Raw genomic sequence first — 17,278 nt, 5'->3', positions numbered from 1 at the left:
GAATACGACACAAAGAAAAATATGAGTTTAAAAGGGCAAGCGAACCACAATAACACTGCACAACAAAATTATTTTCTCTATTTTTATCTTTTTATTTTTTCAATAATTTCAGGTCTTGAAATATTCACACCCATTTCGTGACAAGTCAAAATTCAGTAAAGAAACACTTAGTGTTTATAAAATTTTATCTTTAGAAGACCGGTATTAAGAAAGTATCATTCCCAAAACGAAATGTTTTCAAAACAGTACGGCTGCCGTTGGCGTGCACAAATACGGCGTGCAATGAAAACCTTCAGAGATAATAGAGACCAAGCGAAAGGTTCTTTCACCAGCTGTTTATTTTGCTTAGTTTTCTTCAAATCGTGAAGTAAATCTCTCAAAGAAATGAAAACAAAAAAATTGCACCTTCACAATAAGCGCTAACCAATTCCCTTAAACGTCCAAACTGCAAACGATAGATAGCCAAACAAAATTCTTGCCGTTCTTGGGAAAACCAAAGCATGATGCCTACGTTCTCCCTCTACTGGCTTACAATCAGCCAGGCAGTGAAATAAAAATTCGTGACTAAATCACCATCGATCACTGAATGTTTCTCATTGGATCGCCATGGTACCATTGGCCTGTTTCAGTGTCACTGTCGATTCTAATGACTGGGCTCGTGAACGAGCAAAAGTGACGATACCGACTTCAGCTGTCAGCAATCACAGGAATTCCTCGACTCACAAACATCTTTCCCTCGGGGAAGGGAGAACTCGATCAGCGGGATTTGTTTGTGCGTATGCCTCCCTACTGAACAGGGCGATCAGTTTTCACATTGTAATTTTCAAAGCTACACTGTTATGATATTGTGCACCAAGAGCGTGACGTACTTCCGGTAGTGTTTATGTCGTCATCATCATCAGATTCTTCCCCTTCCGGTTGGTCGTCATCATCTTCGCTGCTCTCTGTGTCGCTTATATCCGGCTGCGTGTAGCGACGGACATGTTTTGCGGTGACGTAAACATCATCTGTTTCTGGTCTGCAAGGAAAACCGGAAGTAATAAAGTGAGATGGGTGGACGGTGTTCTCTTTTCTCCAGAACCACCCACCCGCCAATACACAATATCGACCCACGAGTTTTCTTTACAACACATATATAGAGGATATTACACGGTGGCGAGAAGGTATGAATTTTATGTTCGAGTGGCAAGAACAATATCTCACTCGTTCGCTTCGCTCACTCGTGAGATATTGTTCTTGCCACGAGAACATAAAATTCGTATCTTCGAGCCAACGTGTAATGTTCTTTTTATTATATGGAGAAACCAATTCAACAAAAGCAAAAGGCGGGAATCGTGAGGTCATTGAACGATACGACACTCACAAAGGTGACATACGGAAAATACGCCACTCGGGTCCCGGATGAAGTGGCGTATGGAATCTACGAGTGGTTTAGTTCCCAGTAAAACACTCTTCTCCATATAATAAATCTGGATAAATGAATAAAGATGGTGAATTTCAAGCTCGGTAATGAAATGTGAAAAGTGGACTGATCAACATGACACGAGCATGGGACAAAGAAAAAAAATCTAAGTCCCCGACAGGAATTTTATCACACTCACGATGACATCGACAATGCTGATCCTAGCAGTGTGCAGGACGCCTGTCACATATAAACTCCAGTTCAATGACTTTGCTCTCCGTGAGTTGTCGTAGCTCAGTGGATAGAGTGCCCCCCAGTGTTCGGGAGGTCATGGGTTCGATTCTTGTCGGGGACTTAGATTTTTTCTTTGTCCCATGCTCGTGTCATGTTGATCAGTTCACTTTTCACACATAAATCTGGAGTTACGTATTTCAGCACCAGGGACAGGTTGTTCGAAAGCTGGTTAACGTTAAACCCAGGATAAACAGTTAGCCGAAGTATCAATTTTTGTCGTGTAAAGATGTTTTTCACTGCTTATGTTTTGTGTAGTTTGAGATTACGCAAGCTCAAAACTGAAAGACAAACAGTATAAACAGAAAAGTTACAAAGCTGAAATCAAAATTCTGGCTAATCCAGGGTTAGCTTAATCGGGCTTTGAACAACCCGGCCCAGAAGCTGCTAATGAAAGTTCTAGTTCCGAGTTTAAAAAATCATTTTTTTCTTAGATTATCGTTAACTCTTAGGTATTTTCTTGCTTCATTAAAGTATTTAAGGTTCCTACGATTTTTAGGCAATTTTTGTATTGCGAAAAGATGACTAAAATACTGTACATTAATAAATAGCTCTTTAATTTGAACAGTTTTGGTGAATCCTTGCAGTGTCTACATGCAAAGGACTAATTAGTTCTTTTTTTTTTTTTGGCAGAACTGTTTTCTGCAAAAACTACATTCGCAGCAAAGAAACTCCTTACTAACCTTGCACGTTTTTTGACCATTGAACTCGGTAGCTGATCCCAGAGTTTCAATTCCATTCCCCCCGTGCACATTCTGTGCAGTGTCACTTGATCACGTGTTGCCTGTGTGCATGACAAGCACGTGATACTTCCTGTGCTTTCGTCATTCACGGTTGCCAAGTATTCCTCTGAGGGAAGGCTGCGAACTAAACCGGTAAAACAGGTTAGAATAGACTGTTGATAACATTGATGGAAAAAGACGCATTAGAGGGTATTCCTTGTTGGAAATCACCAGTTCACCCAACACAAGTCTCGTTTCAAATCTTTTATTCGTCACAAAGGTCACCAAAAATCTCAACCGTCACCGAACACGTTGGTTTTCTACTCTGAATTACAGATCATTCCTTATTGTAAATGTATTCTGTGTTCACGTGATCAACTTGTCGCTCAAGCTTAGTTACATTAATCTGTTTGATTGTTAATTACTGTCACGGTCCTTGTCACGATATGAATCTCCTTTTTTGTCACGCACCTATGAGTAGCGCAGCCATGAATCTTTAACATCCTCTTAAAAGGAACTACGGCACGGTTGGTGTATCTTGAAAAGTTTAGCCTAAATGCTTCAAATTCGTCGTTTGTAATCCGTGTCAATCTTCTTCATCCTTAACCAGCCTTGTTCCTTTATGACTTATTATTATCTCTTTGGTGTTTTTCTATCTTTGTTATCTATTATTTTCAGGTTTTCTTCAATTTAAAGGTTATTTTGTGCGTGGCCGAAATAACTCAAAATACCGTGACTGAGCTCCTTCAATTAACAAAGAAACTAACCAATATTATAAGGCTTGGTGGAGAGAAGGATGGAGTGACTGGATTTCACAAATTCAAAAAGCGTTTCGCAAAGTTGCATCTGCAGAACTCAACGTTAAAATTTGTTCGGCATCGAAAATAATTTCAAGCACTTGTACAGCAACAAAAATTAGTTTCATAGAGCACTGTTACTTACCATTCAAGTATCCATTTCCTCGGTCCAGGTCATATCCCGCACTCACAAGACACGATCCCGCGGTCGCCATGGCACCTGTTGATCCAAACTGTGCCACGTGATTACGAATCTTTCGAAGTTTACCTGCCAAGAAAAAAGTATAAAAATAATCTGTATGTCGTACATGACTATAGGGAACACAGGTTAACAACACCGCAGCAATTAACTTACGATATCGTTAATACTAGTTTACATTGACATACAAGCGGCATCATGTTCATTGCTGTACCTGAATTCAAGTCCATTGCCTTGATGTTAACCCCATCATCTCCCCAGTAAACTGTTTCTCCTGTTGTTGTTAAGCAACGCACGCGTCTTGGCTTGACAGTCACGCCGGCGTCAGTTTGGTCCACAGGAGCCTGGTCCGAGCTCATCACAGGCTTAAGAGAATTGTCCCGGATGTCCCAGACTTTCACCACCCCTGTGGCCGAGCCACTGATCACACCATCAATGGTACCGTAGCTTTTGCCAATCCATTGCCGAAGCAATCGGCCACACTGGGCAAGATGTTATTGTGATAGCCGTGGTTAACACCGATTACCGCAAAAATTTTTGCGGTAATCTTGCTGAATATTAAAATATTCAGCAAGAAAAACCAGTCTTTTACGCTCCCAAAAATTAGTTCCCGCAAAATACAAAAAAAATCATCGATTCGCAAAATTAAACTGCCGCAAAAATTTCGTGTCACACGGTATGTAACCATCCGCCGTCCTAAACGCTATGTTTTTCTCTCTTATGACGAGAAAGACGAAAATGCCGATTACCACCTGAAATGCATAAACATCATTATGGGAATTAAGGAAAAAAACAAAAATTTAGTGAGAAGTAGGTGGACAAAACCAGGAGCCATCACAAAACCGATCAAAATGAGAACCAACAATGGGTCCTGTTCAACGTTTTCAACTACACTTTCTCGTCTATCTGTTCTACATCGACTGCAAGGGGGTATGTGTTGGGCCGGGTACCAGCTCTCGCAGGATCTCACATGAATGGCCTGATACGCTTTGAGAGGACAATAGAACAAGCAACAGAAACAAGGCCCCTAGCCCCAAAACAATAGCAACTGCTAACAAGCAAACCAAGTACAAGCTTACGAGGGCTGCTACACTTGTGTTTGTGTTTGCTGCCAGAAAAAAAAAAAACATTTCACAGGCTTATAATCCTGGCTTAAAACTTTGCATGTGGCGCGTGACTTTCGCCCGCCTGCCCTCCCAAACAGAATTTGACGTTACCAAAGTTACCTTGACAGCTGTGACAGCATCTTCATCGTGGCCGCGCACCGATCTCACAGTCGCTCCTGTCTCCAGATCCCAAAGCTCAAGCTTACCGTCATCTGAAATAATCAACAAAAGCAAAAAGAATTCCTCTTCTCCTGTCTGAAAATAGTCCATCACTTGCAAAGTTTCTGACCTATGTGTGTTATCTTTGGCATTTTGGCCTTTACCCTGCGAAAACAACCCAGTGCTAGTAGGGTACTTAGCCTTTGGCCTCTCACTTTCCTTTCCAGAAATATGTTAAAGGTGTTAACTACATGTAACTTATTGTTCAGGATTTGAAATTTGCATCCCCTTTATTTGAAACATCGCCTGATCACACATGATCAAACGACGTTCAAAGCAGAAACAACAAATGAACTTTTAATTATAGTCTCATCATTCTCTCGACGTCGCCAATTACCCGAAACCAACAAAAACTATCGTGTACCAAAGACCTGTAGTAACTTCTTTTCTCTTTAGAATTCTTATTTCCAAATGCTAGTACATTTAGAATTGCTAGTACGCGAGTTTTCATTTAAATAAGCATTGCATTTTTATTAAACATAACTACAACTCTTTGTCCGGCTATCTTTAAAACGAGGAACCGGGAACGGAGAATGAGAATGGGGAACGGGGAACGGGGAACGGGGAGTCTTTAAAAGCGGGAATCTTTAAAATGGGGAATCTTTAAAAGCGGGAATCTATAAAATGGGGAATCTATAAAAGCGGGAATCTTTAAAATGGGGAATCTTTAAAACGGGGAGTCTTTAAAACGGGGAATCTTTAAAAGTGGGAATCTTTAAAAGGGGAATCTTGAAAACGGGTAATCTTGAAAATGGGGAATCTTTAAAAGCGGGGAATCTTTTAAATGGGGAATCTCTTCTAAGTGGGAACTTTAAAAGCGGATGATTTCTTGTCAACCACTGTTTTGACTTTCCGTCCTTGTTCCTGGTTTTTGTGATAAAAACGGCTCCAAACGACCCTTTCCCTATCACATCTTGTTCGCCGAGATCATTCCACTTAAACTGTGGAAGACCTTCACAGCGACCGATTCTTTCTTCTTTAAAGTGAATGCAATGGGCACTTTGAAATTGTCTTCACATGACTGCATGACGTAGAAAGAGGTATCATGAAGTACACAATGACGGATTATACGCGAAATTCGCCGCCACATCATTCGGGCATCGAGCATCGAATTACTTTATTGCTGGTTTTCAGTGTCACGCCGTTCAAAATAAATCAAAATAAAAATCACAACAGTTCAAATGACAAAGTCCAGAATCTTGAAGAGAAAGAAGGTAAATATGCAAAGACTTTCGCCAAGATTCAGGTCACAGCAATGTTTCTTACGCGAGATATGCGGAGACATTTTTTACCCAAATATTCGTTTTGTCAGGGTAAAGACAATACGCATGTTCATTGACGACAAGTACACGGTTAAAACAACAAATTAATTTTCGATGAGGTAATTAGCGTTGCCAAATATCGTTAAAGATAATAAGGTGTCGATTTCAGAGAGAGAAACTTGTACTTTGCGGCTTTCCTTTGCTGTTTGGAGGATCAGCGGAGTGCTTTTAGTTTCAGCTTTTAAACGAAGATCTGGGGGTGGGTTTTGGTTTATACAGTGTCGGATAAATTTGCGCTCACGGGCAAACGCATAATAACATATCTTCGATACATACAATTTTAGATAGACAAGCGGGTCGCACACGCGATATGACAAGTATATGGTGAAAACAACAAATTAATTTCCGGTGAGGTAATTAGCTTTGCCAAATATCTTTAAGGTTACTTCAAACCTTCGCGGGGATACATTGGTCGATATATTTTTGGTCAAGAAAATTAAAGTCCGCGAAGCTCAAGTTTACATACTGTGAACGCTAGGGGTTCGGTTATTTCATTGGCTAGCGGCTTGTCAAGTTGACACATTCCTCTGTGAAGGCGTGGTATGTTTATAAATCTTTAGAAGGCGAAAACTCGCACTCGTTTTTCGATAGAATCCCTTCCCTTTAAATGAATTAATAGGGTATGCAGATTTGACGGTTGTCCATGAAATTTGGTCAGAGCATTCACTGATAGATATGGAGCAAAAGCGTGTCGGCGAATTCCCTTATTTTAAATACTTTCCTCGTGGCAGCCTTTAATACAACAGGTTACGCTAATTTTTCGATAGTCGAACTTGACAGATCTATAAAAAGATAACCAATAGAAATAAAAGAAAATGCTGACACGTTTTTGAAGATTGAGGCTTTGTGATAAACACTGCACAGTTATTTTGCATGAACGATCGCATTTGATACCCGATTAATTCGCTGGAACGTCAGTCGGTCATTTTGGAGTTGACGGCCTCTGCCGCCTTTGGAAAGCAAAATCTAAAACAAAACATAATTTTATCGAATTCTACATTTTATAACCTTTCTGTTGATATAAAGTTTGTGGAGGTTTCCTTGAAAACAGCGCGCCTACGAATTTTTTTCTGGAGTACACCCGCGAAGGTTTGAAGTAACCTTCAAGATGCAATTTTTAAACGTCATCGCTTCTGCATGCATTGCGTGCCGTTTATTATTCTGTGTGTTCTTTTCCTTTGTTGTTTCTGTAATATGCTTTGTTAGATATTTATTTTGGAGTGAACCTTGAAACTTCTTCACTTTCTTCTACACAGAAATTCGTTTTGCGGTTTTCTATTGCAGGAGTGTTTTTCTCTCGAGTCCTTAGTTTAACAAATAAATTTTGGATGTTAGCAGAAATTTATAAGAGTTTTAATAATTTGTTCTTATTGCCCGTTCACTCTAGAAGACTTCTTTATATACAAATCGTCTTTCCTAGGTTTGAAAAGATAGGATAAGATAAGAACTTTATTAACGTGTCGAAGTCGCTAGCATACAATGTATACTAATAAAACGCAACTGTTGGAATAATGAGTAAAATATTTTCGTTTCTTCTTTAGAACTGCTTGCGTTATTTTTGTCCGCGTGACCGAAGTCCTAACTGTAGCGCGAGCTACTGAATCACATAAGAACGTACGTCATATAGGTTTTTGAGAACTGAGTCTTCAACCAGGCACGAGCACAGTGGAATAAAATTCCTCACTGACCATATCGTTACACACCCTCTAAACCACCAGGGATCGACTCAAACTTGTACTGAATGGTCTGCACAGAGCTTGACTTCAATCAACAGATATATTGCTGAGGAAATTAAGTACGATTTTGTGTTGCTGACTCTGTCTTACTTTCTTTCAGATTCAGAAAACACTTCCTGACCATGAACCAGTCAGTAAGTCAATTAACAAACGAAGAACTAAACAGTTTAATGAACAAGTGGGAAAATGAGACTTTGGTTAAAATAGCTGACCAGGCTGAGGAACGAGGTCAAACCGAAGAACTAAATAGTTTAATGGACAAGATAGAAAATGAGACTTTGGTTCAAATAGCGACAAAATTATCGATTTAATGCACTAATTATCACGTTAGAATTCAATAAATTCGATCACTAGAACGTCCACGTTTCCATAGAGACATGGTGTGTCTTCCAAGAGCCCAAAACCTAGCATCTACTCATCTTCTTTACAATCCGATCGTCTTAGAAGTAGGGAAGCGGGAAGCAGGGATGGCGCGGTGATGAGCACGCTCACCTCCCTCCAATGTGACGCAGGTATCGATTCCGGCCTTGTGCCATATCTGGGTTGAGTTTGTTGTTGGTGCTCTCCTTGTTCCGACGGTTTTTCTCCGGGTTCTTCGGTTTTCCTCCCTCCACAACAACTAACATCTCCAAATTTCAATTAAACCAGGATAGAGGACCCGCATCAAAATCAGCTAAGACTGATATGGCTTTCTCTCTAAATATTGAAATTATTTCTGTCCAGACCTATGCGTCTTACCCGGTTACGGTAACTGTTAATCCCATCATGTGTAAATAGTTTGACAAGGTCCGGTTTAAAACCGGTACAAACCAGTTAAACCCTACAGAGCGAGGGACGAACATCTTAGACGTTGGCATGATGTGAGTATCACCATTGTGAGCTCGCAAACAAAAATAGACAAACAACAGTGTAAATAGCCAGCGTAGTTACAAGTTGAAAGTAACAACAATTTAAATAGAAGCTTTAATTTTCCCCGCCACACACTCAAATACGATTTTGACTCAGATATGTCTGTGAACTTTGTTTAAATACCGATCAGCAGATCGTTTGTTCAACCAAGCCAAGTCAAAGTTTTCCACCTGTTCATGCAGTTTTGGACGTTGAAACCACGGGACTGGATAGAAAAACAGACCGCATCGTACAAATAGGCGTTGGTAAAGTCGAAAACAATGTTTCTAAACCGTGAATGGCATATGTGAATCCTTGCAAACCGAGAGAGGAACAAATGAGAGCTTGCAAAGTGCACAAAATATTGCCGGAGTTTCTTCTAGGAAAGCCGAAGTTTGCCGACGTGGTATCGAAGTTGTGTGAGTTCTTGGAAAATGTTGAGTATGTTGTGTGCCATAACTGTGTCTTTGATAGGAGTATATTGATGGCTGAGTTTGACAGACTGCAAGATAACGAAGACAACAAAGCTCTTATGAGGAAGATCAAATGGGTCGACCTTCTTAAATTTGCGATCAAGTCATTCCCCGATCTCAACAGTTATAGATTATCGACACTATTAGAGAAGTTTTCGATTCGAATTAAAAAAGCGCGAAGCCTCCTTTATCTTTATCAGTCTTGTATTACGGCAGGGGATCAACAAGAGTGTGAAGTGCTTTCGTTGTTCGAACAGGGAGAGAAAGAAAACTTTGAAGAAAGGCAACAAGATGCTGTATGTGACTCGCTCGCAGCGGATTCACTCCTGAAGAAACTTCTGGAGAAAAACAGTTACTCCAATATTGCTGTCCTCGTTAATAATTTTCCACAGTGTTTAATTGATACGGAATTGTTTCTTGCTTTGGAAGTAATGTTGAAGGAAAGGAAAACGTCCGACGAAGAACGGACATTTTTTGCTGCGCGTGCGGAGAAATTTTATTGTACGATGCCGCCGCTGAGAGGAAAAAACGCTTCAATAATTGTCAGTGAGTAAAAAAAAAAAAAATGTTGCTTTCGGGAGCTGAGAAGGATGAAAGAGTTTGTCTTTTATACAGAGCTGCGTTATTGAACAAGGGCAGTGATTCACAGAAACGTAAAGCAGATTCACCTGCCTCAAGTGTCAGCCCTAAAGAGACAAAAACAGAGTAAAAAATTATTCTAGGATATGGCATTTCTCTCCAGCACGTTCCAATCGTGTATCAGGGTTATGCTTTTTTCTGGATCTGCCCCTGTTGTTAATGAAGAAGGGGAAAATATAGAGTATAAGATGTATGATTTGATGAATACAGCCCGCATTTTCATATTAATCTTGACGCATGATTTGTCTCAGCCATTTTAATACATTTCCGTCCGCCCTGTCACCTCTGAGTGACCAGAGAACAAGGCTGAAACTTTTTTTTTTTTTTTTTTTTTTTCATGTATTCTGTTCCAACATCACTGTTTTTCCAAGAAAACGTAATGATCTTGTTAGGTTAGCAATTTTCGTCTACACAACGAAAAATAGTCATGAAATATATTATAAATAGTATATCTCGAAACCACTGCTCGGAGAATCAATAAAACAAAAATCATAAACTATATACAGCGTGCCTCGAAACCCTTCCTTAGAGGCGTGGATCAACTATCCAGGGGTGTCTGGAAAACCCGAATAGCGAATAGCGAATAGCGAATAGTCCCGAATAGTGCGAATAGTGGCGAACAGTCGCGAAAAGTGGCGAATAGTGACGAATAGTCGTCAGTAGTCACCGCTTTAGAACTAATATCCAGCGTTAATTAATTATCCAACTAAGCAACATAATTTCCGTGAATTTATTACCTTTTCTTCTCCGGACTTAGGCTAGTAGGCTGTCCATCGCCGACATTACGAAAATAGAAAACACAATGATAACCTAATAAAGACGTATTTACGCTTTTGCAGCGGTTAAAACAGAATAAATCACGTTTAGAAACACCTTTCGTCCTGATAAGCGTCTGTGCTTTTTAGCCGGAAAATCCCATCCTAAGTTGCTACGAGGTTGACTGCGAGATACTGGGTACCCTATTTGCTGGTATTTGCCACTATTTCCCAGTATTCGCCACTATTCGAGACTGTTCGCCACAATTCGCACTATTCGTACTATTCGCTGTTCGCTATTCGCGACTATTCGCTATTCGCTATTCGGGTTTTCCAGACACCCACTATCCACGGCTTTTCCCTTGAGAGATAGAAATCCATAAAAGGAAACATTCTTGGGGTCGCTTTAGTCGGGTTTCAACATTCATCTTAACGAGCTCAATTCTTCTTGGAATTTGAGATTCTAGGAATTTGACTTTCTTGGAAAACGTTGCGACGATTTAGGTAATTTACGCCATCAAACAAAAACTCGTGACATATCTGATTTCAACCAGGGCAGCCAATCTTTCAACTGCCAACGAATGCAATACTTTGTTGTGGGAATTCTACGAATGCAGGGTCGATAATCTAGGAAAAACTAGCTCAGCTTTGCTCCAGAGAAGAATGCACATGCAATTAATTAAATACGTGTCTGATACAGGAACATTACTGTTGCTTTCTTGTTGCCGACGAAAAATTAGCATAAATGATAAATTTTGTTTGATTAAACATAACAGGTAATGTGCTGAATATGGCACCCACCCGACAACGGAGTCAGTTCACAACTCTTCTCAGCAAATAGTGACAATAGTAGAGGACAAAGGAATAATATATATATATATATATATATATATATATATAAACGTTTGATAAAGCAAGGACGGACAACTTCTGACGGTAAAAAAAGTTAAAAAGTTAAAAATTTAATAGAAAAACGTTTCGGTCTTAGACCTTCATCAGTTACAAGAGAAAAAGGACGAAAACTAAGTTTAAATACGGTTACAGTGTGGGAGATTACGTAACGAAATGAAAAATACAATATTGTGCTATTAATACATCGTGATTAATACAATACAGGAAGAAAATGCAAAACGAGAAATACAATGCTGTACTATAAATTGCGTCATACAGGGTGATAATTAATAGACCAAAAGAAAAGAATACAATACTGTGCATAAATTACATTATAGAGCGTGATAATTGCAGAACTAGGTTAAATTCAACCTAAAAACTAAAAGAGTTAAAATAGATAAAACGGACTCTTGCAATGCGGTAAATATAACGGGAAAAATAGTTTGTAAAGATAAGCAGTTGAAAAAAAAAAAAAAGAAGAAACCTACGTTTACGCTGGACAAGGTTAATAACAAAATCCCAAATCGAGGCCTTTGGAGCATTAAAGGGTTGACAAACAACAAAATCCCTGGAGGGGCCCTTAAACAATAAGCTGTAATAAGATCCCAGGCAGGGCCTTTGAGCATACCTAACACCCAAAAAGCTGACAAAATCCAAGGAAGGGCCTTTGAACTGCCTTATGGCGCGAACGCATATTTACACAAGAGAAAGTTAATTATAACAAATTCTGTTTTTGGAGTGAAATTCTTTTCTTTTATTTAAGCCATGGGGAGCCAAAGAGAACAGTTGAGCACTCCAATAAGCCTCTTTCGTAATTAAAAACCTATCGATCTCGTCTGAGTCATTAGGGGCCTGCACCTGATCAATGCATTGGAATTCATTTTATAACCGTTTTATATATATATATATATATATATATATATATATATATATATATATATATTACTGTATATTACTGCAGTACTGTTTCGGCCTTCTGGGCCTCATCAGTGCAGTGCTGAAGACTAGGATGGAGGCTAAGCTTAAAAAGCCGCCTCAAATACTACACATGTGGTAGTATCTAAGCCATTACCAAAGTGCTCAAACTAGCGAGCTAGTGAGCATGCGCAATTGCAACAGTAACGACTCATCCCAGTAGAGTGCTCAAACTGGACATGAAAGCAGAGCTTTATAGGCCAGCGAGCTATATCTAACTGCAGACAGTACTGTTTCGGCCTTCTGGGCCTTATCAGTGCAGTGCTGAAGACTAGGATGGAGGCTAAGCTTAAAAAGCCACCCCAAATACTACACATGTGGTAATATCTAAGCCATTACCAGAGTGCTCAAACTAGCGAGCTAGTGAGCACGCGCAATTCCAACAGTAACGACTCATCCCAGTAGAGTGCTCAAACTGGACATGAAAGCAGAGCTTTGTTTTTTGTATTTAAGGCGGTACGATGGACGCAGTGCAATGTCCACCGACCATAGAGGCATAGATAAAAAGTACCGCCAAGGAGGGGGAGCACCCTCATACGAGGCCGGCTCACCAACTTCGCCGGGGAGTCGAACCCCGCCCCACCGTAAAAAGACAAAAGACAATAGACACAATTTAAAACATTAACCCATGCAATAAAAGCGAGAAAAGAAAGACTGGTTAAAGAATACTAGCTCAGTACATCCAACAAAGGCGACCAGGACTAGGGAAAGAGACGTAATAAAAACGAGGAAAGCAAAAAGTTCTAGATAAAGCCAGGCGCTCAAAAACTCAGTTTAAAGGAACCGCCAGAGACAACGCCAACGACGCCATTAGCGCCCCATTGACGATGGAAGAGACGACGACGCCGCTGGGAGAGGAAACGCTTGAAGTACAGAGGCAAATAGAAATTTGCCCTAGACTTGAGACAGGCCAGGAGTCTGAGAGCACTAGGTGGCACCGAGCGGAAGCGATAGTCGTTCCGCTGGCACCAGACTAAAAACTTACAAAGATTCAGTACATAGGAGAAGACCCGAGGAACACAAAGAAGCTCGTCGCTGCTAAAGCCAAAGAGCATGTGGCGCACAGTTATGAAGGGAGCCACGGGGAGCCCCGAAAGAGCAGAGATTGAACAAAGCCAATGCCACTCTGGATGAGGGGACACGAAAAGAAGAGATGTTCAGAGGACTCCATGTGATAACCGCAAAAACAATTGGTGGGTAGGTTATAACCAAAGGAGGATAATCGTTCAGCGGTGTACAAAACCCCATGAGCTACTTTCCAATTCAGATCAATGACTTGCCTGTCCAAGGGCAAGAAAAACAGAGATTTCCAGATTGAAGGCCAGTCGAGCTCACCAAAGGAAGGTCTGAATTTGGTAACACAATGAGGCCGACAAGGATGATTAAGGAGACACAACTGGTAGCACGATTTGCAAGAGAAGGAGGATGCCGGGAGGTCTACATTATCGACCAAAGAGCGTACAACCAAGCCATTTGGAGAGGCTGAGCCATTCAGAGCTTTCCACGCATTCAGCATGGCAGCATAAAAAGGAGGAAGCCCAGTAGGAGAGAAAGCCAAGGGCGCAGAGAAGACACTCATGGGGTCTATACCAAAACGGTGAAAAAACCAGAAGGTCATTAGAGAGACCCAGCTGTTCGGAGAGCACAGATAGCGGCGGATCCATTGCACCAAGAGAGCATTAACTTTAAGAGCAACGGAGACCATGTTAAAGCCACCCTTGGAGCGGTCATGGATTACTACATTGCGAGCCACAAGGTCACGCTTCCCGCTCCAGAAGAATTTGAAGATAGTCGAGTTGAGCTCAGCAAGGACCCAGGGCGGCATATGCACCAATGAGGCGACATACCAGATCCTTGACAGAGCGAGAGCATTAATATCAAGGGCTTTGCCGCTATATGAGAGGGACCGTGAACGCCACGAGAAAAGGCAGTTCTCAACGGCCTCAATTCTACGGCGCCAGTTAGCAATGTCAACGTTACCATTCCCAATGAAAACACCCAGGACTTTTAGCTTGGAGGAAGACCATTCGATTGGCACCGGTGCATCCACACGATCACGCCAAGCACCGAGCCAAAGGCCTTGGCACTTCTCCATATTTAATTTGGCTCCGGTGCCGGCCTCAAAGAGGGCATACGTGTCAAATACAGCCACCGTAGCAGCATCTGATGATGAAATGACAGATGTGTCATCAGCATACAAGGATAAAACTGGCAAAGGCACAGAAGCACGAGGCAACACAAGGCCCTTGATGACCGGGTGGGCCCGAATGTTAACCGCGAGGACTTCCATAGTCAGAACATACAGGAGAGGAGACAGGGGGCAACCCTGTCTAACTCCCCGAGAAGGTTTAAAGTAACGAGAGGTGTAACCGTTGATGAGGATGGAGCTCCGAATGTCAGAGTAAAGCAAAACCACCCACTTGATGAAAGATGGGCCAAAACCCATTCGAGAGAGGGTAGACTGGAGAAAAGGCCAATCGACGCGGTCGAAAGCCTTCTCTTGGTCCAAAGACAAGATGGCAAGCGGGAGGTCCGCATCGTTGGCGTAGTGAACCACATCCCGGAGGAGCGCCACATTCTCACCAATGAAGCGATGGGGGACTCCGCAGGTTTGATCACGGGCCACGACATGATGAATAACTTTTAGGAGTCTACCAGCGAGAGCTCTGGCACAGATTTTATAGTCCACATTCAAGAGACTAATAGGGCGCCAATTCTTATGTAATAATCGATCACCCTTCTTGAAAATGAGGGAGATAAGCGCACCTCGTTGGGAAAAGGGAAGAAGACTAGAGTCAAAGGAAGCATTCAGAACCTCGACGAGGTCGGGACCCAAGATATCCCAAAAAGCCAGGTAAAATTCGGCCGGGAGGCCATCCGAGCCTGGAGATTTTCCTTTAGCCATGCCTAACAAAGCCTTATGCGCCTCCTCCACAGTGAGATGGCCCTCACAAAGGGGGACTTGCGAAGGAGGGACGAAAGAAGACAGATTATCTAGGAGCTGATTCTGGACATCGGAGTGGGTAGGGCAGGCAGAGAATAAATCAGAATAAAAAGAGACCCATGAGTTGCAGATGCCAGGAACATCAGCCACGATAGAACCATCAGGATTCTGCATAGCAGAAAACCATTCCTCAACGCCATTTCTCTTCTCTAAACGAAAGAAGTAGCTGGTGGAGGCTTCGCCCTCCTCAGCCCAACGAGTGCGAGATCTGATGCGGACGCCTTCAGCAGCTGCACGGTCAAGAGACGCGATTGTTGACAACGTGGACTCATAGACATTGAGAAGGGACACACGCCCATTGTCGATTTGAGCTTTTAAGTGTTGAGCCAGAGATTGCAACAGAATACGAGTTGAGTCCCGCTCTTTCGACTTTGAGGCACCAGCTTTAATAGCCAGGCTCTTGAGATGATTTTTACCCGTGTCCCACCAAGATTGTAAGGAATCAAAGGAGGGTTTCATATTTTTCCACCCAGCCCAGAAATCCGAGACTGAAGATCTGAAACCAACATCCTTAAGGATTGAGCTATTGAGCTTCCAGCGGCCGGGGCCGCGAGGAGTCGGTTCCGGAATAGGAACAGAGAGAAGAATAGCACAATGGTCGGAATACGGGCAAGCCAGCATGTCACAAGACCGCACGGGATGTATCCATGAATAGGGACACCCGATAAGGTCAATCCTGGATGACAGTGTGCCATCTGGCCTAAGCCAAGAGAAAGCAAAGGTAGCAGGATGAAGAGATCTCCAAATATCAACCACACCACAATCACAAAAGAGGGAAAGAAGGGAAGCGCTGCTTTCCCTGGAATAATCCAAAGCATTGGAACCCCTCCTATCCATGGACCGGTCAAAAACGACATTGAAATCCCCACAAACAAGGGTGGCAACCGACGGATCAATTTTGGAGGAGACAAAACTGAAAAAGGTGTCTCTGTCCGGATTCCGGTTAGGGGCATAAACACAGACGACACGAAAAATTACATCACGATCTTGAAATTCAGCCAAAACAAAACGACCATCCGAGTCAGTACAAGAATTAAGCAACGAATATCTAGGCCGGAAGAGAATAACAGAACCACAGGAGTGCGAGGAGCCGGGGGAAACAACAGACAAGAAACCGTAAGAAGAAAACCAGGAATTGCTCTCGGCAATTGAAGAGACATGGGTTTCCTGCAGGCAAGCGAAGTCCAAAGACAAATGGCTAAGCCAATGAAGCAGAGCCATCCTCTTATTCGCGTCCCGCAACCCATTGGTATTAAGAGTTAAAAAGGACGCCATGACAAGTCGGTAAATGAAGAAAAACATCAACTGCAAACAATAAACAGAATGTCAAGAGGGGAGATCAGCCCTAAGTGGGACGATCTCGCAAAACCGTCGGCAGACCACGGTGCCGCCCACCACCATGGGGGGAGGCAGAAACAGTCCTGTACTTCTTTTTGGACGAGGGCTCTCTGGACCTGCTGCGTTTAAGCGATGCCAAAGATGGATCCATTGAGTCGACATCAGCTTTAGAACGCAAATCCGAAGATTGTAACACTTCAACGACATCGGAGACTACGACGTCGCCAGTAACACTACCATTTTTAACATTTTAGACACCACTAAGAATACTTTGGCTCTGAGAGAACTCAGAGATGGCTTGAGAGGAAGAGAGGGAAGGCACATCCTCAGTAAACTCTTCAATGTCAGAGCCGTCTGACGCGTCCACAAAAATTTCCTCCACATCGGTTTGTTGAGAGGGAGGAGCAACCTCTTCCTGAGGAGCCAGTGAATGGCTAGAGCAAGGCTGAGTACCAGGGGCTGGCTGATGAGAACCAACCAAAGAGTCAACAGACCCCTCGGAAGGGGCGACCCGAGGAGAA

The 17,278-nt window shown here is 42.2% G+C and overlaps 1 protein-coding gene and 1 pseudogene across 1 annotated transcript; one reads left to right on the top strand and one right to left on the bottom strand.

Annotated features, from left to right (window-relative positions):
• Window positions 1-465: 465 nt before the first annotated feature.
• LOC145482199 (uncharacterized) lies at window positions 466-4,860 on the bottom strand. The gene is made up of 4 exons (XM_081460819.1): window positions 3,626-4,860; window positions 3,358-3,480; window positions 2,377-2,560; window positions 466-1,018 (listed from the first exon to the last, which is right to left on the bottom strand). The coding sequence occupies exons 1-4, from the start codon at window positions 3,768-3,770 to the stop codon at window positions 838-840; spliced, it is 633 nt and encodes a 210-aa protein (XP_081316945.1). The 5' UTR covers window positions 3,771-4,860; the 3' UTR covers window positions 466-837.
• Window positions 4,861-8,171: 3,311 nt separating this feature from the next.
• LOC145482545 (uncharacterized) lies at window positions 8,172-10,113 on the top strand (annotated as a pseudogene).
• The last annotated feature ends 7,165 nt before the right edge of the window (window positions 10,114-17,278 follow it).

This window comes from Orbicella franksi, chromosome 3, assembly GCF_964199315.1.
Source record: "Orbicella franksi chromosome 3, jaOrbFran1.1, whole genome shotgun sequence".
Classification (NCBI taxonomy): Eukaryota; Metazoa; Cnidaria; class Anthozoa; order Scleractinia; family Merulinidae; genus Orbicella; species Orbicella franksi.
The sequence above is the reverse complement of the archived record's forward strand: the minus strand, read 5'-3'. Positions and strand labels throughout refer to the sequence as shown.